The sequence below is a fragment of the Miniopterus natalensis genome, chromosome 12, assembly GCF_054644295.1.
Source record: "Miniopterus natalensis isolate mMinNat1 chromosome 12, mMinNat1.hap1, whole genome shotgun sequence".
Classification (NCBI taxonomy): Eukaryota; Metazoa; Chordata; class Mammalia; order Chiroptera; family Miniopteridae; genus Miniopterus; species Miniopterus natalensis.
The window spans coordinates 59,675,568-59,701,979 of NC_142092.1; the positions used below are offsets into that span (position 1 = coordinate 59,675,568).

The 26,412-nt window shown below is 35.6% G+C and overlaps 1 protein-coding gene across 1 annotated transcript in view; it reads left to right on the forward strand.

Annotated features, from left to right (window-relative positions):
* The window catches only part of MEGF9 (multiple EGF like domains 9), a 79,705-nt gene that overhangs the window by 39,956 nt on the left and 13,337 nt on the right, over nt 1-26,412 (forward strand). Inside the window, exons 2-3 of the mRNA XM_016213663.2 lie at nt 442-631; nt 21,974-22,113. Of these exons, the coding sequence (XP_016069149.2) occupies nt 442-631; nt 21,974-22,113 (330 nt within the window). The remainder of the gene's footprint in view (nt 1-441; nt 632-21,973; nt 22,114-26,412) is intronic.

A 26,412-nucleotide genomic window follows, 5' to 3' on the forward strand; every position in this document is an offset into this window, starting at 1 on the left:
TAACCACCTGAGCCTTAGGCTTTTGCAGCTATACAATGGGATTATTTACTATTTAGCATATTGTCATTTCCAGCATTTGCTCTTGGTGCCATGTAGATAAGCATAGGCCCTGTCTTTGGAGATTAGCAATCCAGAAAAACTAATGATATACAGACCCACACACATTGGGTTGTAAGATCAAAGAGCTAGAAGATGAAGAGTACTGGAAAGGAAACTGAGAATGCCAGTTTTATAATTATGAATGATACATAGTTTCATGTAATTTACTGTATATACTTCCCAATTTAAATAAACTAAGTAGAATAGAAAGTGAATTTGAACTAGAATTAATTTTATCCATCCTTACAAAGTTGTCATGAACATTAAGAAAAAGAGAGTTCATTTTATTAAGAAAGCATTAAATCTTAGTTAATAATGTCTCTTTCCTTCTCTCCTTTGCAGAATTTCTATGTAACTGCTCTGTGGTTGGAAGCCTGGATGTGAATCACTGTAACCAGACCACAGGGCAGTGTGAGTGTCAGGGGATTCACTGTGAAACCTGCAAGGAGGGCTTTTACCTGAATCACACTTCTGGGATCTGTCTGCCATGTGAATGTAGTCCACATGGAGCCCTCAGCATACTCTGCAACAGGTAAGCAGCAGAGGGTAGAAGTGAAGTTCATTTTATTCGATCAAGAAAATAGCCCAGTCAGCATGGCTCAGTGGTTGAGTGTCAACCTATAAACCAGGAGGTCTTGGTTTGATTCTAGGTCAGGGCACATGCCCAGATTGCAGGCTCTATCCCTAGTAGGGGGCGTGCAGGAGGCAGCCAATCAATGACTTTCTCATCATTGATGTTTCTATCTCTCTCTCCCTCTCCCTTCCTTTCTCTAAAATCAGTAAAAACATATAAAAAGTTTGTGGTTTTTTTTTAAAAAGAATCTTTCCTCTTATTCTTACAAAAAAAGAAAAAGAAAGAAAAAATAATGCTTCTGCTCTCAAGGACCAGCCTGATTTAAATGAAGAGAGAGAGGGGCCATAGACTTACAAAATATTTCATATTCTTTTATTACCTCTTTATATATATATATATACATATATATATGTGTGTGTATGTGTGTGTGTGTTTGCTTCTAACTTACAGATTTAGTTCTTCAGAAGCACCTGGGTCACCAATTTTGCTCTGTGATAGTTTCTCTAAATTTCATGGGAAAAAAAATTTTAGAGACTGCTTTCTGGAAGTAATAAGTTCCAGGCATTTCCAGTGGAAACAATCCTGTTTATTAACATACCATTGGAGTTTCAGGAAGTGTATTCTTTGATTTATTTTTTCTCTTATCAAAATTCTAGAGCTGTTTCTTTTGCACGTCTAAGGCTTAAACTTGATAATATATTAATTTCTTTAACTAGTTGGAAAAAGAATGGTTTTAGTCTATGTACCAGCACATTTTGGGGGACCAAAACTAGATTAAGCAGGAATTGTCTGAATTACCTTTAAAATAGTATGTTATTTGGAGGGGACTTAATCTAGTAGAACAAATCTGAGGATATGCCTTCTTCTACACTGAAAATAATTATTCTTTACCTTGTATGAGAAATGTAGCTTTTTGTGGACCTCAAGTCAAAAAGCTGAAGAGACAATGTTATGTAAAGAAAAGAACACAAGCTTTAGAATCAGTCTAACCTGGGTATGGATCCAAGATCTTTTGCCACTTAGGAGCTGTGTGTTTTTGGCAAGTTATTTCACTTCTCTGAGCCTCAGTTTGTTCTCAAGGTTGTTGTGAAGGTTAAATGAGTAGAATGTATATAAAATTCCTAGCACACATCACTTAATAAATCCTGGTTTGTTTTAATTTCAAAGGAATATTATAGGCTTAATGAGGGAATATTTTAAAAGAACTTTTAGCTCCATGACAGAAAAGGTTCTTTATATTTAGCAGTAGATATTTTGTATGCTTTCTAAATTATAGTGTATTATTGTACAATATTGTATCGTATTATACTTCAAAGTATAGAAGTGAACTTAAGAAGTTTTTAATTTCTTTTCTTTTTTTTTTTTTAAATATATCTTTATTGATTTCAGAGAGAGGAAAGAAGAGGGAGAGAGAGAGATAGAAACATCAATGATGAGAGAGTCATTGATTGGCTGCAGCCCGCAACCCGGGCATGTGCCCTGACCAGGAACCGAACCCCGATCGCCTGGATCCTAGGTCGACGCTCAACCGCTGAGCCACGCCCGGCCGGGCAAGAAGTTTTTAATTTCAAGTGCAGCAATAACTTGATGATGCTTGTTATGTTACATAGTTATTTGCTTTAAGCCTCACAACAACATTTATGTAATGTTATTAAATCACAAAAATTGAATTCCAAATTAGGTCTTCCAGTTCCAAGTGCAATGTTCATAATAAGAAAACTGTTAATTACTTTGCTGAGGTTGAGAATATAGTAGTTGCTCACCATTGCTTCCTTTACTCCCCCAAAACACGCCTACACAAGCTATATTCAGAAGGTTCACATTTCCTACCATTTTAAAGATGAGATTTGTTCATTCTGGTATGCTCACTGCTGCTGTCAGAATGAGATTCCGCAAACACATTTGCCTTGAGTACTTCTGGAGAGATAGAAAGTGTTTACTTCTAAGCCTGTACTTAAAAGAAGTCTTCAGAAGGAAGACACAGGAGCTCTAAGTCTAGCTCTAAGCACTGCATTCCTTACTGCCAGAAAGGAAGTTAAATTGACCTGAGACTAGAGGAACAGAAAGGGAAGTTGCAGGATTATGTACTTTGGCAAGAACATATGGTGAACTATGAGGAAACACCTCTCTATGTTGTGTTATGCTATAAATTATATGGTATAGGTGAGTTGAGGGAGAGAGGAAATTATAGGCAAGTAGTGTGAGTGTAGTAGAAAGTTAGTAGAATCTGTAATTAGTAGATTTTGATCCCATTCTTGGTTTAGCCACTTACTAGGTATACAATCGTGATTAAGATGTTTGACCTCTCTGAGCCTTGGTGTTTCCAACTGTAGAATAAGATTAATGTATGTAACATAAAGGATTTTTATGAGAAGTGTGTGTATGTGTGCGCACGCACCTGCTTACATTGTGACTGCACATAGCTGCAGCTCTGGAACTTCCTAGGAGCTGAATCTGTTTTTTAAAAAGTGAGGAATAGAATTGATGACTCACAAATGAGGAAGATTAAGTCAACCGGACATGGCTGTGAGTAGAGATTGAGGTATTTGTTTTTGTTGGTAGATTAAAGAAGAAATCGTTCATTCTAATGGAAAAAAATAGATTTTCTTTCATTTTCATAAAGAAACCTATTAAAATTAGGCATTCTATATTTTATAATAATAATAGCTAAAAATAATTGAATACATGCTAGGCGCTGTCCCAAGCCCTTTGCATGTAGTAGTAATTCATTTACTTCTCACAGAAACCATATCAGGACACTGTTATTATTATTCTCATTTGCACAGGGAAAAAAATTGTAAGTTAGGTAATTTGCCTAATTTACAAGGTAACAGTCAGTAAGCAAAAGAGCTGGGGTTGAAATATTTGCAGTCTAGATCTAGTCTATGTATTCCTGTTCACTGTGCGCTGGTACAGCCTTTTTCAAAACCTCAGATACTGAGCAAAGGGGGTACTGTAAGAAACTTTGATGCTGTGGTGCAGACTATTTGCTATTTTATAGGAATTTCTTATGGTTCCATTCTGGTATCAGACCCTGACTGCAGTGTGGTGCTCACGCTACCTGAATAACTTCTTGGTAAGGACCCATCCACTTTAGCTTAGTAGAAATTGAGAACATCAGAGGATCAGCCCTTCAGTGAATAATTATCAATTACAATATCTGTTATATTGCCATCTCTTTGTGTTGAATCCGTTTTAATTTTTAAAAAGTGAGGAATAGGATTGATGACTCACAAAAGAGGCCTAAACCTTTGGAGTGAAAACAATATTACTTTTTCTCTTGTGAAGAAACGTATAATTTATGCAAGACTATAAAGGACATAAAACGACTGAAAACCAATACAAAACAGTGCTAAATTTTTAAACTGAGTGGTTTAGAGTGGGAAAAGAATAGGAGAGGAATAAGCTGAAGTAATAAGGAAAGGCTTTTGAGAGAAGGTGGGAACTAAGATGTGCTTTCCAAGTTGGGATTTGGGAAGTTAGACGAGAAGACGACCATATCAGGAGGAAAAAAACATGCGAATTCAAGTGAATTTTATAAGATTATACAGTAAGATGAAAAAATCTGATCTAACACCTACTCAAATTCTTTTCTGTTTTAAACTCTCTGTTCTCTTTTTAAAAATAAATAAAAGTAGGAAAGTGGATTCAGTTCTGAACTGATTCCCTCATACATCTAATACCCATGGAAAGAACAGTTGGCTTTTTAAAAATTCATTTTCATGTTCTTTATGCCCATATATTTCAGTGGGAGTTGTCCCAGTGAGCGTAGAATTTGGCTATGGGAGCCAGATGTGGGTTGAGCAATGTCTTTGTGTGTAAAAACAAAGTCCTTTATGTACTGACAGATGGTCACCCCCTCATATCACCATTGGTGTTCCAACCTGTTTAACTGGGACAGAGTTGGTTTATAATATCTTAACTTTTCATTTTTGCTTTTGGAATTCATTTATAATGTTTTCCTGATTTACATTTGGATATATGTTTAATAAATGAATGAAGAAATCAGATAGCATTTTATCTCAAAGAGCAGTATGCCTAGTGAGAGCCTGAGTCTCTTAATATAGCTCTTAAAATATTTAGGGTCTGACTTTATTTCTCAGCAATTATATACATATATATATATTTGAGATTTTAAAAAAATGTATTCATAGTACATTAGTATACAAGATGTATCATTTTAGACTGTCTGTAAGGTAGAAAGAAGTTCTGTAGTAGTGTAATATCCTTTTTATAAAATCTGTGGTTGTTGCTATAAGTGTATTTTGAAATATTTACTACTTTAATTATAGGACTGTGCCCCAGGACAGAGGGCAAAATTTTACTCATGAAGTAAACTTATACTGCAATAAATGTCAAGTAAAAAGATGACAAAACCTCCAAGGCTCACATTCATATGGGACTCTGAAAATCATCTCTTGTGTAATAATCTGGAGTAACAGCTGCTCATGTAAACTCTTATTTATTACTTTGCCTGTAATTCTGAGAGATCAAGAGATACAACTGATCACTAGGTACAATTAATAATTGCTGAAAGCTTTGTCATTTTATTCACTCGTTCCACTTAATAAAGACATTGCATTTGCTAATTATGTGTCCAAAGGCATTATCACTGTTCTCAAGAAACTGTCAGAAGAAAGATAGAAATTCGAACAAAATATGAATATTCATAAAGTATATAGACAACTCAGGGAGATCTTGAGAGAGGAAGTTGCATCTAAATTTATTTATTTATTTATTATTATATTTTAAATATATCTTTATTGATTTCAGAGAGAGGAAAGGAGAGGGAGAGAGAGAGACAGAAACATCAATGATGAGAGAGTCATTGATCGAGCCCACAACCCGGGCATGTGCCCTGACCAGGAATCGAACCCCGATCGCCTGGATCCCAGGTTGACGCTCAACCTCTGAGCCACGCCTGGCCAGGCAGTTGCATCTAAATTTAGACTTGAAGGATGAGTAGATGTTTGTATGAGAAAATTAAGGCATCTTTAGTAGATTACAAGTGGCTCACTGTTTCCTGAAGAACACTTGGTAATGGTGGAGAGGAGGAATTGAAAGAGAGTGGGGAATGCTAAGAGATCAAACTTGCCTATTTGTTTACTGTTGTATCTCTAACACCTAGAACAGTGCCTGGCACAAAGTAGACTCAGTAAATACTTGATGAATTAACAGAGTGAATGAATGAAGAATAAATAGGGTGAGGCCTTGAAGCGCCTTCTATGCCATGGAAATTATTTTATCCAGTGAAGAATATTGAGTAAGAAGTGACATCAGATTTGCTTTTTAGAAAAATTACCCTGTCAGAGGTCTGGTGGATAAAGAGAGTGAGCTCAGGCAAGGAGACCAGCTAGAAGGCTGTTACAATACATGGAAGAGAGGTTAAATGCCTGATGTAAGACATTGATATTGGCTTTGGCAGTGGTGCTAGTGAGCAGACAACCAATGTAAGAAATATTTGGGTGATAAAATCTACAAGACTAGATAGTTGATATATGTATAGAATAAGAGAGAGACAGAGAAATAACTTCCGTGTTTCTTTCTGACTTAGGCACATGAGTGAAGGGATATTCCATTAACTGGGTAAAGAATATAGGTAGATACTCAGGTTGGAGGGACGTGATGATGATGCTTGGTTTCAGACATGTTCATTTTGAAGTGACTGTGGAACATTCAAAAAGAGATGTCTGGTAGACAGTTGCATATACATAGTGTACCAAAGTAAAGAAATCTTAACTAGCATTTTTCATGATGTTTTAGGGGGAAACAGAACAAAGCCTCATAGCTTTAATTTTAAAATAATTTTATTCTATACCCTGTTATTATTATTGTAATCATACCAATCTCTAGTTTAAATTACTATTTTTTTTTTGGTTCACTTTAATATTTTTTTCTTTGAAGGTAGAATTTTAAAAGGTAGGCATCTTTGTCAAAAGCAGCTAACTGACCTCGGACTCTGTCCTATCATGATTCATTTGTTTCAATAAATGTTTGTACAGTGCCAAATGGTTTATGTCTTAGAAGATATTTTGAGCACATTATACCAAATATCATGTTAAATTTATAGTAAAACAAATTAGACTAAAATTTGAATGTTAATAAATGGCCAGACGGGCTTATTCAGAAAAAGGCACTGAGTCCATTGAGGTTTAAATGTAAATAATGCTATGACAGTTTGGAAAGCTCTGTGTGTGTTTCAGTGCATTTCTATCTTAAATCCTCCATTCAGTACAGGACATGATCTGCCCTCCTGGTGTTCTAATTATTAACTAGATAGCAGCTTTAGAGAAAAAAAACAAAAAACAAAAAAAAGCAAAAACAACCATACCCCCCCTGCCCAGCTTTCTGTGACCTTTGTGAACATTAACATATCTCAGTGAATTGATATAGTTGCTGATGATCAAACATGTTACTTTCCCTAAACCAAAGGACTCTTCTACTTGTTTCATTTTTATTAAGCTACTTCTAGCTCAGTTTGAAAAATTTAAAAGAAATATTTTAAAGTTAAAGTTTTGTTATTGATAATATTAAAACATTGTGCTGCTTCTGATAGGCTCCCCCAAATCTGTTGTAGTTATGCATATGCTAATAATAACCAAATTCATACAAATGCAATTTTTGGTTCCGAGGTATTTATTTGTTCGACAAATTTTGTGCAGGATGCTTTAATAGGCCTTATGGAAAATAAAAGATAAATAGGACAATGGAAGACCAAAGGAGCTTCTGGTCTACTAAGGTCACTAAGAAATATATATAAAATAGAAAGTAAAAACTGACTCACATTGCCTGGCGGGGCGTGGCTTAGTGGTTGAGCATCGACCTAGGATCTAAGAGATCACACTTTGATTCCTGGTCAGGGCACATGCCCAGGTTGTGGACTCCATCCCCAGTCGGGGTGTGCAGGAGGCAGCCAATCAATGACTGTCTCTCATCATTGATGTTTCTATCTCTCTCTCTCCTTCTCCCTTTCTCTTTCTGAAATCAATAGATATATATGTATATATATAAACAAACAACAAAACCGGACTCACATCATAAAACATAAATATAAAATGTTAAGGGGATTAAGAAACTGGGAGATATCACTTATAGCTGAAAAGATCAGAGATTATTTCACTGAGGAGATAACTTTGAATTCAGTTTGGGGGAAAGGAAAGGATTTAGACAGAATTGGGAAAGTAGTTACAGAACAGGAAACAGCAAGATTAACGTCTCAGAGATGCTTACATAGGATGTAAGGTGGAAGAGAAGTGGGGCAGAGGAGATAAATTTGGCAAATCCTGCTGGGGTCAGGTCACAGAGGACCTTAAGGCCAGACAAATTATTTGGATTTTATTCACAAAGCAATTTTTAAGCAGAAGAAAGGTCAGCACTGTGTTCTAGCAGTAGTAGAATGGATGGATGTAAGTATGGGGAGATTAGAAACAGAATGAAAACTAGTGAGGGCCAAAATTAGAGTAATAATAGTGAGAATGGATGGCATATTGAGAGAATGGAGAATAAGGAGAATGGTGATGTGCCCCTTGACAGCAGTGTTACTGTGCATAATTCTCTAGAAAGTCTGATTTATGCATTAATGCATACACACAAGTCTAAAAATAGTTTGTGTTTCTAAGTTGAATGTAGGGGTTTGTTCAGTCCCAGGGTTCCTTCTCAGGCCCATACCCTCTCCTATGCTTACCATTCTTCCTTTGTTGCAGGCTGCAGGAACTGAATCTGCTTTCCTCTGCTTCAGTAGTTGCTCCCACCCACTGTATCCCTTGGTATTTTTATTCCTGCATAAGCCTTGCTGCTGAATGTCAAGCAGTGTCCCCATACCCGTGTTGTTTCTCTTTAAAAAAAAAATCCAAGGGCCCTTTACTTTTTAAGAGTTTTAAAAACTATTCATCTTTATAGAGAGGCCTGTCAGGATAACAAATATAATAGATGGGGAAGTAGAAAGTTTAAATACCTGACAAACTTTTCTATAAAGAGTGTTCAAATATAGGCATACCAATAATTCTAGCAGTCAGTCTTCCTCTCATGCTAAGTACTAAGGGACTGTGACTCTGATCAGTTCACTAATACTGTTGTTTGTCACTCCTGCATGGAATTGCTGGGTTGAGGCCTGGCTGTCCCCAAATAACTGACAGATGATGCTATTCTGAGGAAGCTTTTATTGGTACCGAATCGTTGGCAGCAACAGTTCTTTGAGGGAGGATGACCCACTCCCTTCGTGCCAGTTCTTTCAAAAATGCTCTAAATTGGGTCTCTAAAGTTATAGATCTTAACAATCATCTCCTTCAGTTTATACATACAGCCACATCCCAGTGTGCAAGCCAGCTCTAAGAGTACTGTTTGAGGACATTTTATAGAATCTTTTACATAGCAATCCCCTAACCCCCTTCCTCCCCAATACAAAAGGTCTTGTTAAACCCTTCTCCAAGGACACTGGGGCCTGTTCCCTATATACTTACATAATTAAGGGAAACCTGACTTAAATGATTCTTCACCCAGTCAGTACGATCTACTTCAAGGTTATTTTCTATCCCTGCCCAAATGCCAAACAATTATAAACTTCTCTTGCTATAAAAGAAGAAACCACAAACTTAATCTCAAGTTAAATATCTCACTGGTAGGATATTTTACTACACTTAAAAAATTTTATTTTAAATCTTGTAAATACATAGTGTTTTTCTGATATGTAGTTTGGCTTCCTTCTAAGATGAAAATGCCTCACAACTTGGCCAATACTACTAACATTATTACTACTACCGTCTACCCCAGAATGAACAGCATTAACATTTATTGAATGTTTATTATGTGCCAGGCTAAGTGCTTTATATATACTATCTTATAAGGATAAAATAACAACTGATTGAAGTGGTATTATTTTACAAATGAAGAAACAGACTTGAGTAATTTGCCCCCAAATAGACAACTAGTAAGTGGCAGAAACAGGCTCACACTAACACCTGTCTGACTTGACTGCCTTCAGTAGGTCTCAGGGTTTATTAATTGAGTGACTGAACCTCTCCTTATTTTCTAAGCATGATAATCATACTAAGTTTAACTACCATACAGACAGATTCCTAGCATGAAAAATTATTATTTGAGTAATCAAGATAACATTATCAGTAATAAGTCATATAGCTATCATGTAGTCCCTAATAAGATGCAATGAGACGGGCATGTTACCCCTGTGATATTCTTTCCTAAAATTTATAACCTCAGTCTAATTGTGACAAGACATCAGAGAAACTCAAACTGAGCATTTTACAAAATACCTGACCAGTACTCTTCAAAAGCTTCAAGATTATATGAGACAAGGAAAGACTGAGAAACTCTCAGGTTAGAGGATGTTAAGGAGACAAGGCAAGTAAATATAAAGTGATATCCTGATTGCATCCTGGAACAGAAGAAGGACATTAGTATAAAAATTAGATTAAATATGATAAAGTCTGTAGTTTAGTTAATAGTATTATAACACTGTCAGTTTTTAGTTTTGATGAATATACCATAGTTGTACAAGGTATTAACATTAGGGGAAGTTGGGTGAATGATATACAACAACTGTACTATCTTTACAACTTTTCTTTAAATTTAGTATTATTTCAAAATAAAAAGTTAATAGGATTATTATTTGGAGCAGTTAGTCAAGGAAATATAGATAATATTACTGTCTTATCATGAGGACAAAGTTGTTTCTGGTGATAATTCTTAGCCTTAGGTCCAGAAGAGGAATCAGGGTAAGGAAAAACACATACTTTGCTGGCATAAATATCTGCTATTTTAGGTGTGTGGCATTTTGGTTAGAATATTCAATCAAATTCATAGCCTATTTTAATGTTTTAAATATCTTTTTTCTCTAAAGCTTTAAAAGAAGAGCTTCTGAAACTTATGTTAGACTTAGGCCGAAATAGAAGGATGCTTGTTGCCACAAAGAAGGCTTTGTCTTCTCCTGTGTCCCTTGAAAGAAAATTAAATCAGCATGACTTTTTCCATTTCAGATTGTTTTTTACATAGCAAGAAATGTTTCCTAGAGGGTAGAGAGAGAAATATGGGACTATTCATCTTTTTTCTCCTTGGACTTGATTTCCACTTAAAATATCTAAAATATTCAATCCCAGAGAGAGATTTGGACTTGAAGTTTCTCTAGATTTCCTATGAAAAGGTACATAAGTGCTTCAGCCATGATTATTTTGATATTCAGAGTACATAGTGCTAGGTTAAAAACTGTTAATTTCATTATTTTTGTTCTTTATATATTAAATGAATCCTCTGGTATTATTTATCCCATGTGTTTCAATAATTTGGGCTTTTTGAGTTTGCTCCTTTGTTTATAAATTCAGTAGGTTTCCAGGGAATGTTAATAACTACTTACGAAGTCATTTATAATGAACAATATTCTTTTATAATGTATATTTTCTCATTTGATTCTAACAGCAGCCCTGAGAGATAGATAAGGATGATTATCCATCAAATTACAGATAAGAAGTAATAATCAAAAGGTTACATAATAAGCCCAAGCTTAAGTATCTACTAAATATCAGAGTGATGAGAAGGGTCAATTCAAGGCCTTCTGAAAGCATATCCCGTGTTCTTTCTGTTACATTAAATTCCCATGTTTTCAGTTCTGGGTTAGTATATGCTCCTGTGCTCGAGGTCAGGAGTTCTTAACCTAAGAGGAGGGAAGCACGTGAAATGTAATAGTAAATGTGTACATATTTCTGTGGAGGTGGTCTATAAAATATAATAGCATTCAATAGATTCTCATAGAGACCTGAGATAACATCAAGTTTAAGAAGTTTTATTTTAAATACTGTACAGAAAGACATAGACATTCTTCTCATGCTGCCAAAAACAGTAATATTGGCTTATGTTATCAATATAAGAATCCCTTCTATCTTCTGTCAATTTCTAACACATACACTGTGACTATTTCTTTAAGTTTTATTTTTGTTGGTTTTCAGTTGATTTTTTACAGAGCTCTACAATTGAATAGAATGTCTGGTAAAACAGATATTATAGGTATTTGAAAGAAAAATTTTTGCAGAGAAATATATTTGCTTTTTTGACCAGTTTACCTAAGGAAACTGTACAATCCAGGAGAGGCAACACTGTTAAACCTCTGTGCTTGATGTTTTACACATACAACCTCTTTGACTTCTCAGAACAAACTTAGTTGTCTTGCTCCTAGAAGATGAGTTACTTAGCATTATGGCATCACTAATAAATGGCAGAGCTTAGATTTGAGCTCAGGTCTATCTGACTCCAAGGCTTTCCCCACTCTACCTTGAAATAGAATGGTCAAGCTTAGATATGGCAGTGTGAGTCTCCAGTGAGTACAGGTCTAGGTGTGAGTGATCATGATTCATCTACCTAGGAACTGGCCATGGAGACATAAATCTAGAAGTCAGATCTAGACTACAAGGTAAATAAATATTGCATAGAAGAAGGCAACATGAAGTAATGAGAGCATCCATGGAGAATCATTTCAAAATCAGAAATTAGGACATTATGAATATCAAAGCTGAGTCAACCTTACTTGTTGGGGCTCAAGTGGCAGGCATTTGACATGTGAGAGAATTGAAAGCAAGTGTCATATAGCTAGCTATTGGGTGGGAAGTAGGGAGGCAGAGCAGCTGGGACTGAGCCAGGCATCAAGAAACTAGGGACTATAGCTGCAATTCAGCCATTGAGAGTATAAGACACTAAGGTAAAAGGAATCAGTAGCAAATGGGACTTAATGACAGAAAGATCACTGAGGTTGATTGCATTAAATACCCTTTTCTTAGATCAGAATTGATACCAAATTAAGGGTGGAGCACCAAGTCCAGAGGTGGAAAATCAAGCAGCTTTATCAGTCAAGGGTAGGAGTATGATATTTTTTTCAGTTAATCTTGTGCAGTGGTTCTCCAGGTATGGTGCTCAGACTAATATCAGCATGACCTGGGAATTAGAAATTTAGATCATTGAACCCAATCCCAGACCCACTGAATCAGAAATTCTGGGATAGGGCTCAGCAATGAGTATCATAACAAGCCATTCTGATGCATGCTGAAGTTTGTTGTATTGGTTCAGGGACAAGTAGATAAATAGAACAAAAAAGAAAGCCCAGGAAAAAACCCATGTACATGAAGACATTTGACATATGGCAGAGGAGGTACTAAAGCTTAGGGATAAAAGGATGGAATTTTCAATGAATTGTACTAGAGCTTTGGTTATCTATAAAGAAGAAAATGAGATTGGACCTCTATCTTACATCATATACAAAAATAAAATTTGAGTGGATTAAAGACCTAAATATAAAAAGCAAAACATAAAGATTTTAGGAAAGTGTTGTAATAACCTTGGGGTTATAAAGGATTTCTTCAACAATAGTATTAATGTAATAGCAATACTTATATGGTTTTCATTATGTGTCAGGCACTATTCTACATGCTTAGCATTAACACATATTAACTAAGTTAATCTTCACAACAAGCCTCAGAGAGTGATACTATTATTTTCTCCATTTTATAGGTGAAGAAACTGAGGTATAAAGGGTTTAAATAATTTACTTAAGATCATATGGCTTGTAAGTCATAAAGCCAGGATTTGAATCCAGGTAATGGAGCTCCAGAGTTCATATCTTAACACTTTGTTAATCTGTAAACTTATAAAAAGAGTGGAAAGAAAAACCACAAACTGAGAGAAGACAATTGTAGCACATTAACCTGACATAGAATTGTTTTTCCAGGAATATATAAAGAATGTGTGTAAATCAGTGTCAAAAATATTTGGGCAGACTCTTCATAAAAGAGGAAGCTCAAATAGCCAATAAACATGAAACCATGTTCCATCTCATTAATTGTAAGGAGAATGGAATTTAAAACCACAATTTGATACCATTTCAAGCTGCCAGATTGGCAAAAATTTTAAAAGTTGATATCAAGTATTGGTGAGGATATAGAGCAATGATACCATTATTCCATTGGTAATGGGAGTGTAAATTGTTACCACCACTTTGGAAAACAGTTAGGCATTGCCTAGCAAAGTTGATCTATTACGTAGCAGGTCCATTCCTTGGTATATGCCCTAGAGAAAAGCATGCTCATGTGTATCAGAAGACATGCACAGGCAGGATCACAGAAGCATTATCCACAATACCAAATGAAAACAGCCCAAATGTCTGGAAGAATGAATAAGTAAATAGGGTGATTTTCATGGGATGAAATATAATACAGCAGTGAAAAATGAGTAAAATCAAATAAAACAATGATTTTTATTAATATAAAGTTTAAGAGCAGGCAAAACTATATGATATACTATTTAATAATACATGCAGAGGTGGTAAAACTCTTAAAGAGCTAAAGAGTGATTAAAACTTAGTTGCTTTTGGGACAAGAGAAGGAGATGCAATTGAGGAGGACCACTCAAGGGGCTTTAAATGTCTTGCTAGTGGGTATCAAAGTGTTGAGTTTGTTTTTCTTTAAATTTTATTGTCTTTAAATTCATCTATTTCTGAATGAATGCTATATTTCACAATTTAAAATGAAGATTAAAAAAGCTTTGCAAGGTTATATCATTAAACTGTTGGGTGGGGGGAAGCTTTGCAAGGAAACTGGCTGCAATATGGGACATTTGCAAACAGTGCTAGATGCAGGTAGGAAGCTAGAGCTCCCAGATCTTAGAATTGTATTGAGACAGATCAGAAGCAATGTCTCATTTCTTTGTCAGTTATTTTAAAATTCTATTCATCAGAGGAGATATTTAAATGACTATTGAGCCAGGAGAAGATTAACATAAAAAGCTTCTTCGAGAAATGTTGCAAGTCTATTAAGATAAGCACATTAAATCCTTCTGGCTTGCTTTCATTAAATACATGGAAGTAATCTATAATATATGAGAGAGAGAAAAAGCATTGTATGAGTAGACAGAAGACCTAATTCTGATTACCCTCCAGCTGTGTGACCTTAAAAATTGAGCCAGTTTACATTGCTGAAGCTCTACCAATCAAGGATATTGAGAGTATTAATATTTTACCACATATGGAGCTACAAATATTTTGAAGGCACTTAAGTATGTAATTTTAGCTAATTTTCACAGTATTTTGAAATGGGTTATTATTATTTTTCAGATGTGAAAACTTAACTTGCACAATAATCAAACAGAAAGTTGCAAAGCTGAGACTAATGAATGTCATAGAATTATTGTAAGGACTAAATTAAGTAATACATATGTAAGTATTGTGCTATGTATTTTATTTATAACTCCATAGTAGGAACTCAAGAAATGTTAATATTGCCTTCTGACCATTCCACCCTCTGAGGGTTCAGAACTCAAGGGCTTAGGACTTGGCTTTAAAGGACTTGGTCCTGAGCACTGTAAATATCAACATTTTAAATTAAACAGGTTTTTGTTTGCTTTTCTGGAAACTAAGCCACCACTTATGCTGTCATTTCTATGAGAAAATGAGTTCTAAATTGTAGCCATTATGTGAGTTAATTTTTGTAACACAGCATATACACAAAATCAAGTATTAATAATTACCCTTTCACTAAGTGAAACTTTTACAATGGTTAAAAAAGAATAAAAGTTTTAACATATTTGAGAAGCATCTTTTCAAAAAGGTGATACTGAGACCTCATGATTTTTCTCTTTTCAATATGAACTTTTGAAATGAAGAAATATCTAATCAAATAATTGAGTAATTGTGTGGGTTTGAGAATTCTTATGGTTGTATTTCTTTCATTAAAAAAAAAGTTAAGGAAGTAAGAAATAACTTTCCTAGTTGAATTAACTTTTCTTCCCAAGTTGTGGCTTAGGAAATATGACATTTTAAAATTTTTTTGCCATTAAGTTTTACTTCTGACTTTTTAAGTAAACGTTTAAGCTTGATTTTGGTAAGATCAGCTATCAAAAATATTTTTGTACTTAGGCAAAACCTTTTTTGAGTATTAAGAATTTCTGTCTGAATATGGATTTCCTCTAAACATATTTTAGACTATTTGCCCTCAAAAATACAAGGAATGTTTAGCATAATAGCCCAATGTTTTCAACAATAAAGCTATCTTTTTTCCCCCTCCAGAAAAGGAGCTTTGCTCATTGCATAACGATCTTTTCCATGATTGTAGATAGAGGAACACTAAATGCAAATGGTCTTTTGCCAAAATGTTTAATTATTGAGTTTATTTCATAACAAAAGAGGAGAAACTGTTTCTTTCATTACTTTTATAATACCATGACATGAACATGAAATTAAGAATTGTTAAGAATTTTATTATGTTTATTTTCCCATGTAAAAGCTTTTTCTGGTTAGAAAACCTTTTTCTAGCTGTCTTTTTAAAAAATTACTGATTTTAGAGAGAGAAACATTGATGTGGGAGAGAAACATCAATGGTTGCCTCCATTATGATTTTTCAGCCTGACCCGGGACTGAACCCCCAACCTAGGTATGTGCCCTGACCAGGCATTGAACCTGCAGCCTTTTGGTGTATGGGATGAAGCTCTAACCAACCAAACCACCCAGCCAGGGCTAGCTGTTTTTTAATAATCTTTTAAAATTATTGAGAGAGTTTATAATCTTCAGTTTACTGGTAATTTCAGATTCTGTTTTAACTAGTACTTTGTCTCCCCCTAAACTAAATTGTGTTTAGTTATTAAAAAAGTGGAAGAAGAAAAAATTGATACATTTAATTATCTATTTTTTCTGTTTCTTCTTTCCATGTTAGACTGCCAACTGGTAAACTGTCTGAGGAAGGAGTAAGGAGGAAAAACAAGGCTTCTCAATAAATTAATTTCCCCTAATTAGAACTGTATCTTTGGTTATTTTGTGACTTCCTGAGTGAAAATTGATAACATGGTATCTAAAGGTATGCCATACATACAAGTTATAGCTTGTAAATCCTAGAAAGAAAATAGTATTTTTTATAACAAAACATGCCAAGACTTTTGACAATTTAAGGGAAAAGTTAAATCAGTTAGCTAGTTGGTACCAAAGCACATCAAGTCTCTCTGGCTTTGGTCCCACCTAATGTAGGATTTTGCTGATCCTTTCCCTTCTCAATTTTTAATTCTCTTTCCAGAAGCCTTTTCTACCATGTGCTCAAAATGTGCTTTCTTTTCCTAGCCACATTTTTGCTCCAATCTAGTAATTATTCCATAAATTTTTTCCATTTTTGTTAACAGAATTTGAAAAGTAAATAACTCAGTGTTGTGTATCTTTGCCTACTAGAGATTCTAACCCATTCTCCTTACAATTCTCAGAATAAAAATTCAAGCTCTAAGGTCATTGACATTATCTTCATATTTCTTTCATTTTTGAGTACTGATTATGTGCTAGAGAGACATGCTAAGTACTCTGCATATGCAATCTTTAATTCTCACACTAACCCTACAGAGTTTGGTATAATTGCCTTCATTTTACAAATGAGAATACTGAGTCTAAGATAGAATAAATACTTGGTTCCAGCTAGTTACTAGCAGAGCTGGAATTTGAACCAAGCTCTGTCTCCTCAGGCTATGAATTTTCCATAGATCCTGATACCTCCCTTCCTGTGTTCCACCCTTCCCACCCTAATCAGTGTGATTATAAAATAGTGGAAATTCTGAAGATTCTCCACCCACTCATCTTAAGCAAAACAGAACCTTTAATAGGACCTTTTGGTTAGTACTTGTATGGCATAAATATGTACCCTATCTTGAGATGATACGCCACTGAATTTCCTTCTGAAATATTAATAGCCTCATTTCAGAAAATACATTACTTGTTTACATAGTAAGAAATAATTTTTAAGTGTTCAAACCTTGTAATAGTTGCTCACACCTATAAGTGCGATAAATTTTCTAAGTACTTACACCATAAGAAAACCTGAGAATTCCATTTGGAATAGTTTAAGATGTGTGTAATACATGCTTAGTTATACTAGTGCAGCTTAGTTTCACAGTGCTTGTGCTTCCTTTATCATTAATTCTATATTCTTTTTTTCTGATATAATTCTCCATACTATGTTAGTACTTTACTAGCAGCTAACTCATATCTATAAAGAGTGACAGCAGATGAGCAATTCTATCTTAAATCCTTTGTTAGTTTATCTCAGTAGCATAGATTTCTGATTTCTATTTAGAATCTAATTCTTTGCCCTTATTCTCTGGATATGAAGATGAGAGTCTTTGGTTCTTTCATTTCAAACCTATGGATAAGCATAAGTGGTTTGTTAACAGGCCTATTTTTTTTCTTCCCTGCATTTATATAATTGACCTTTGCTTCAAAAAGCATTCAGCAGTCTTTAACAGAGGAGACTATGAAAGGGGGTGTTGTAAAGGCTTTATTCTATAAGTGAAGTCACACAGGGAAAGCTTTATATTTGCTGAGTGATTTAATTCTTATACATGCAGAGATTGGCCATGGGCCATGAGTAACATGGAGGAAAAGCCTACTAGTGCAGCCTCATAATTAAACTTCCCTACTCCATTCTGTATATTTTTTAAAAAAGAGAAAAAAGTATCTCCTTCCCTGTTGTTCTAAATCTACCCAAGAAAAGTGAAGCATGGTGTCTAGACCAGTCAACTGCTTTATCAAGATTCATAAAGTTGTTCATGGATTTTTTTATTTTATTTAAATCATCAGCTAAGGCGCATATACTCCAGGGAGAAAGATGCCTGCTTAAATCAGTCTTCTGAGTGCCCAGACCGAATTATGAAGGGAAAGTCCACTTAAAGGGTAGCATCCACCTTGAGAACACTGCCTATATCTTATATTAGTAATATATTATTAACAATTAACAATTAATTATTAATATATTATTAATAATATTAATTATTAGTATTAGATTATTAGGTATCCTAGGATAATGTCTCTTTCTTATAGGTGGTAGATTAGGCAAACACTCTCATTAAAAATAACTGTTTATTCTTCTGTATATTGAATAATCTAATGTCTGTAGGGAAATGAGAAGCAAGCATATTTTGGTTAGTATTTTATAAGCTTTGGAAATTGGCTAGTGAACTGTTGTAGTCATTCTCTGAAAGGTACATTATATCCTTTATAATTTTCTGACAGTATAGCAAAACTTAAATTGACTGGTTCCTTCTTGTTGAGTTATAAGATATTCTTGAACTTCATTTTGATGAATACAAATATTCTTTACTAGATCTTTAAGTATCTTGGGTTATTCTTGTGTGAGACTGTATATATGTATGGGGGTGGATTTTTTTATTTTTAATTTTTTGCAAAGTTACTTAAGAGACATGGTTGTTGATGTAAATATCTGTAGCATTTTAAAAAACTGCTCATCTTCTATACTGTGATCAGTACAGATTTTAATTTTAATTAAGCTTTAAGTAAGTATCAAAATATTTAGGCTTGTATCTTCTGAGAACCTTGGACTTTACTAGGCTGCAGTTTCTCTTCAAGCAGTTAGACCTTGGCATTTGTGAAGGAAGGCCTGAAATTTACTGGCAGTGAGAAAAGAGATGGGGGTTTATTCTGGGCAAGGCAGAAACAGCTCACCAGGGTTAGAACCTAAATAAATGGTGAATTGTGGTGCCTGGAAGCTACTTAATGAAGCTTGATACCCAAGTGGGTGTCAAGTTGTTTGGCAGGAAAATTTCTTGCACAAATTTAGAGTCAAACTTAGGGAGGGGTGGGTAATATGGTATAGTGGGGAAGTCTGTCTTTGTATAAATAACTACGAGGTGTGGACAATAACTTGAATCTTTCAGAGTTTCCTCAATAATAAGATGAGGATTATGATCTTCACCTAGTAGAGTTATTTTGAGGATTAGAGGGAATATATACTTATTGACATCCCTCAATAAATGATGGCTCATTGTTGTTACCATCACACCTGCTCTCAGATGTTCCATTTTACATTTTCTGTAAAATTATTTGTTAGTCAAGAAATTGAATAACCCAATGCACTAGGCAGCTTTAAGATAGAAATACAGATTTTGATAGGTTACTTCTCTGGATACAAGACTTTAAGATATGTTAAGTATTTATTAATTATATAATCCTGGCTTGCTTTCCCTTGTCGACTGGTTTTGTTTGAGGAAAACCATAAAAAAACTTCCATGTAGAGCTGTTGCTCAACTCCTTTTTGGCATATCCTGAGATGTTGTGGAGAACCATGATAAGTGGGAGAGAGAATAAACTTCAACTCCAGCTGCTCAAAATATTTTTATAGGGATAGAAGGCAAAAGCCTTATTATTTTGCCCAGGGGATGCTGATGAAGAGAAAGGCATATCTCACAGAATCAAAACAATAATCCTTTGGTTTGTATGCTACAAATATAAGACACAGAGTTGAATGTTACTTTACTTCCATTCTGCAAAGTCTAATAACTCTCAAATTTAGAACTTCTATTTTTACTACAGAAATAGGAATATGGGAAGTAGTAGGGGATTATTTTAACTGATGATATGTGTAAGAGCTGTGTAGGTATTAACAATCTGAGCTTGGGCTCCTGAACTAAAATTAACACCATAGGGGCTCATTATTAGGAGCTGAATCTCTTAAAAAATTATATTGAAAAACAGTTCTACCTTGGATTGTCTTTTATCCAGTATAACTGGTGCCAAAATCTACTCAGATGAAGCCTAAAAATTTGAGATACAGAATGAGCATATAAAGAAGGGCTACACTGTTAGAAAAAAAGGGAAATAACTTTAGTTGTTCTGAGAACCCTGGTAATTAGTGTAGCCCTTCATCTTTCTTTTTCCCTTCCAGTACTTAACTCTAAAACTCAGTTTGTGTATTTATTGAGCATTTATTTGTCAAGTATATATTACAACAAACGTACAACAAACCAGGTATTATACTAGACCCTGAGGATATTAAGATGGCTAAGATATGGTCCCTGGACTCAGTAAGCTTATTAAGTAAGATGCATGAAATGAAAATAGTTAGAGCACACTATCCATAGGCTTGTACTATGTCTTGAGGATAATAATAAAAACAACTGTACAATACAGTCTTTGCCTCAGGTCTTTAACAGTTTAACTAGAGAAACAAGAATTACATATATTAAAGAATATAGAACAGACCATAATTAAGGTTAAAATTTATGGTGCAGAGAATGCGAAGTCAGGAAGCCAAAGATCTCTTTAGACCAGTCAGGGAAAAGTTTCATGGAAAAAGATGAGCCTGAAAGCAGGAAAATTTTTGAGAGGTGGAGGAAGAAAGTCATTGTAAGAGAGATGTTTGTAGAGGAAATAATAATATCAAGAGATGTTTTCAAAAATATCTTTTTAAAAAAATCTTCACCCAAGGATATGTTTTTATTGATTTTGGAGAGAAAGGAAGGGAGGGGGAGAGAGAGAAAAACATTGATGTGGGAAACATCTATCAGTTGCCTCCCATTTGAGCCCAACCAGGGATCAAACCTGAAACCTGGGTATGTGCCCTGGTCAGGAATTGAACTCGTGACCCTTCAGTGCACAGGATGACACTTTAACCAACTGAGCCACACCAGCTAGGGCCCAAGAGATATTTTGAAAGAAAATTTGATAGAAATTGGTAATATATTGGATTTGAGTGAGTAATTGTAAGAGGACTTGGAAATAACAACAGAGGTTTAAGTTTCACTGATTGGAAAGAGGTAATAATTATGTAATGGACATCTAAGAAAATAAAATAGGTTAATAGGAAGACATGGGATATTAAATAAACTATTTTTCTTACTTTAGATTTTTAGTCCTTTTGGGTTGATAATCTAGAATTTTCATATGGATTTAATCCAGAAAGTGATATGTGTCACCATTATAGTCATTTTACATATCTGTGAATTCTACTTTAATGATCAGATATATTTTGATATAGCCTGTACCTAAAGTAGAAAATTATATCAAGTTTCTAGCATCTAAATGGATATTAGTTGACAAATTCATTAAGATCCTGGTCTGCATATTCTTCATCCAGAAGCTAGGTTGGGTGAAGGCTAGGTGGTTTTCCTTTTCATCTCCAGATTGGGCAGTGTGGATGCTGATTGAACTGTGGAATGATTCGGGGATGAGATGTAGCAGTAGTATTAGTTCTATGCCCTGGTGCTTAATAAACAAAGATTTGTAAGCACTAGGACTTACATTCTCCATGGCTCCTTTATCTTTTATTTTAAACTACCCAAGTGCAGGGGATTAAATTTTTACAAATTATTAGTGTTAGTACTATGTGACTTGAATTTATATGGTCATGAAGCTGTTCAGTTTTTATTTTTTTCAAAATAAAAAATCATTACTTTAGTATCTAGTTGATCATCATATGATGGGATGTTAGGCATCAAAAATTTTCAAACTGATTTACTTTTGTTTATTGTCTTTGCTTTTATTTGCAGTTCTGGGAAATGCCAGTGTAAAGTAGGTGTCACCGGCTCTGCATGTGATCAATGCCAAGATGGATATTATGGGTTTAGCAGGAGTGGCTGCTTGCCCTGCCAATGCAATAATCGGTCTGCCAGTTGTGATGCTCTCACAGGTACAAACTTTCCTTACCTTTTTGTGTAATTAGTCGATTGTTGTTTTTATTTTATTTTACTTTTAATTTTTTTACTTATCTTTATTGTTGAAAGTATTAAAGGTGTCCCATTCCCCCCCCCATTAACCCCCTCCACCTCGCTCCCACCCCCTCCCCAGGCCTTTACCCCATTATTGTCTGTGTCCATGGGTTATGCATATGCATATAACTACTTTGGTTAATCTCTTCCCACCTCCCACCCCCCGCCCCTCTTCCCTCTGAGATATGACTGTTGCATGCTTCAATGTTTCTGGGTCTGTTTTGTCAGTTTCTTTTGTTCATTAGCTTGTTCTTAAAGAAGACCCTTCAACATTTCATGTAGAACTGGTCTGGTGGTGATGAACTCCTTTAGCTTTTTCTTATCTGTGAAGCTCTTTACCTGACCTTCAATTCTAAATGATAGCTTTGCTGGGTAGAGTAATCTTGGTTGTAGGTTCTTGCTTTTCACCACTTTGAATATTTTTTGCCACTCCCTTCTGGCCTGCAAAGTTTCTATTGAGAAATCAGCTTACAGTCTTATGGGTTCTCTCTTATAGGCAACTAATTGCTTTTCTCTTGCTGCTTTTAAGATTCTCTCTGTCTTTAATTATGATGTGTCTTGGTGTGGGCCTCTTTGGGTTCCTCTTGTTTAGGACTCTCTGTGCTTCCTGGACTTGTAAGTCTATTTCTTTCATCAGGTAGGGGAAGTTTTCTGTCATTATTTTTTCAAATAGGTTTTCAGTTTCTTGCTCTCTTTCTCCTCCTGGCACCCCCATAATACGAATGTTGGGCTTCTTGAAGAGCTGGGCCTCTGCCAGCTCTTCTGTCTGTGAGAAAGCTGCCCCTCTAGATCTCGCCCTGATCCCAGGCATGTTAGTCCCTCCTCAGATGTTCTGGTTTCCTTTCAAGCTGCTGCTGAGTGCTAGAGCTGAGAGGGAGGGAGTTCTTGTAGGTCTGTGGGCGGGCCCTTTAAGAGGAACTGCCTGGGACTCCCGCAGCCTCCGCATCCCTCAATCACAATCCCCACTGGTTTTTATAGCCCAAAGCTGTGGGGACTTCTCTTCCCAGCACTGGAATCCTGGGCTGGGGGGCCTGAGCTGGGCTGGGACCCCTTGCTCTCCTGGGAAACCTCCACCGCCAAGATATCCCTCCTGGGTTTAAACTGCTGCACCTGGGTGTGGGACCATGGCCTACCTCCGCGATTCATCCCAGATTCTGCCCCATGTCTCTGCCCCTCCTACCCATCTCAATCCTTCTTCAGTTCCCTCATTGTAGGACTTATGTTCAGCTAGATTTTTGGAGGTAATGAATGATGGTGGTTCTGTATTTAGTTGTAATTTTGATGTGGTTGTGGGAGGCGGTGGGTACCATGGTTACTTATGTGGCCATCTTGTTGTCTCTCTTCCATTGTTCTTTTTATTTTGAGGTCCTTCATCTATAGGTTGATTCTTTCCAAATAGTTCCTAAGGATCTTTCTCCTCTAAGTGGGATGTAATAGGTCATAGTAAGCCAAACTCCTGCAACAACAACAACTTGAAAATACACGCACACATAAATTTCAAAAATCATATTGGTTGGAGAGCTATGGAAGCAAGGAGGATGATTTGAACTAAAATTCCAGAAAGGGTAGAACTCTTCCTAAGTGAACTGAGGATTACAGCCATTTCCTTTCCAGGGGATATTTGATAATTCTGGGCACAGGCTAAAGAGCAAGGTTGGCCCAAGCAAAGTAATTCTTCTTGAGGAAACAGATATAAGAAGAGCTTTTGCCAGTCATTTGGGGCTTGTGTGATGGATTGGAAACTAGAGGAGCCCTAAACACAAGGCCAGTTTTCTTTTAGGACCTTAGCTGACTGTGTAGGAGATGGAAGGCTGGCCCAAAAGGTAGAAAGAAATCTCTCAGTCTTGTGGCCTTTAAAGAGGGCCTGCTACAACATACAGCCATCTCTCTCTCAAGACAGTCAGATTTTGAAGGTGTGTGGAGTAGGACCTAGGCCCAAATCACCAAAGAGAAATGCTGGTTCTGTTGCAGTCTTTCAGGGCTGAGGAGACTCAGGCCTGTTAGGTTCTCAGTCAAAAACCTTAGAGGGCCATGACCAAGAATTGTGATGAACCATTGGTGAACTGACTCATACTGAAATTGCAGCTGGTCCTCAACCCATCTCAGTTTCTAATTGGGTTGAGGAGATCCTCTTATTGTATTTGCCTAACACAGGAAGGGTGAGTCATCTGTGGTTCTTTTATAAGCTGTATCTGGCATGTAATAAAAAGTACTAGACAATGCTGAGGCAGGAAAATATGACCAATAATAAAGAGAAAAACCACGGAAGCAGACCCATAGGTGATCCTGATGTTAGAATTAACATACAATGACTTTAAAACAACTAAAATTAATGCCCTGGCTGGTTTGGTTGAGTGGTCATCCTGTGGACCAAAGGGACCTGGGTTCCATTCCTGGTCAAGGGCAAGTACCTGGGTTGCAGGTTCAATCCCTGGCCCCACTCAGGGCTCATGTAGGAGGCAACCACTTGATGTGTCTCACATTTATGTTTCTCTCTCTGTCTTTCTCTCCTTCCCTTCCACTCTTTCTAAAAATCAATGGAAAAAGTATCCTCGGGTGAGTATTAAAAAATAATAATAACTAAAATTAATTTTTTAAGAAAATAGACAGAATAGGTGAAATGAGGGAAAATTTCAGGAGAATTTGAATCTATAAAAAAATCAGAAGGACAACCTAGAACAAAAAATACAACATATGAAATGACTAACTCATTGCATGGGTTTAACAGCAGATTGTACACAGTGGAGACAAGGTTAGTGGATTCAAATATAGCTCAATTAAAAATATCCAAACTAAAGTATAGAGGGGAAAAAGTGCAATGGAAAGAACAGAGCAGCAAAAACTTGTGGAGTACAGCCAAAAGTATAACATAAATATAATTAGAGGCTCAGAAGGGAAAGAGAGATTGGAGCAGAAGAAATATCTGAAGAGATAATTGGCCAAGACTTTTCCAAATTAATAAACTATATCAATCCACAGATTCAAAACCTCAGCAAACCCTAGGCAGTATAAAAACAAGAAAACCACATTTAGGCAAACTTAATCAAACTATAAAAAAACTGAAGACAATAAACTTTTCTGGTTTTTAGTTTTCCTAAATGTAAGGATTAGAGGGACTTTCATGGAAATATTTTTTTCCCCAACAAAAAATTCAGGACACTAGTCTGACAAGTACACTCGTGTTTTTATGAGAGCAAGGTAGCAGAATATTTGAAAATGTGCAAGTATCCTGAAAAAAACCTGTGTTGAAAGCTTATTCTTCATTCTAATCCTCTACTCTGTGGTGAAACAAATTTATTGAGAAGAAATTGTGTGTGTTTGTTTTTCTATTATGTGATCTGGTCTCTGCCTACTTGCCAGTTGTATCTTGTGCTATTCTTTTTTTTTACTGTCTATGATCCAGTCATACTGACTTCTGTTCCTAAAACAAGCTATGTTCCTTTGTCCAAAGGTTCTCATACATGATCTTTTCTTTGGCTAGAATGGCCTTTCTAATGCTTCTCTATCCCCAACCCTGGACCCTTTACCTTAATAAATCATATCCTTCCTTCAGGCCTTCATTTAAAGGTTACTTTACCAGAAAGCAGTTCCTGATGCTCCAGGATAAATGACAATTCCCATTTATACACTCTCATTTACACTTGTATTTTTTTCATAGCACTTGTCACAGTTTGTAATTGCATATTTATTTGTGATTATGAATCACATATGGCTTAGTCACTACATTGTAAGTTCCACATCAGTTTTGTTCACCATTGTACACCATCTTTAGCAAATAGTAAATACTCACTGAATTTTTGTTGAATAAATGGACAAGTAAGTGGAAATACATACAGAGGAAGGATGAGTTCCAATCCTGGGTAATGACAGAAATGCTTCATCATACTGAGCTGATTTAAATTGCTCCCTAGATCTTTTGTGGTACCAGGAAGCAGTCTACATTGCTGGTTGTCACTTCTCATTTTCCTTGCAGCAATAAGCTAGCTCTCTTTAATGTTAACTAAATTCCAACCTGCCCTTGCTCTGGAGATAATTTAAGGCAAAATAAATCCTTTTTGTGTTTATGATTTCTAAATGAGCTAGTAATAAGAGAAATAAATCTTTTCTCTGTTTTGAAATATAATAAAAGTGGAATCCAACTTGAAGGATCCCTGGTACTTGATTTAAAACTGTAAGCTTAATATAAAATCAGTCTTTTGACTCAAATGAGATTTTTTTCA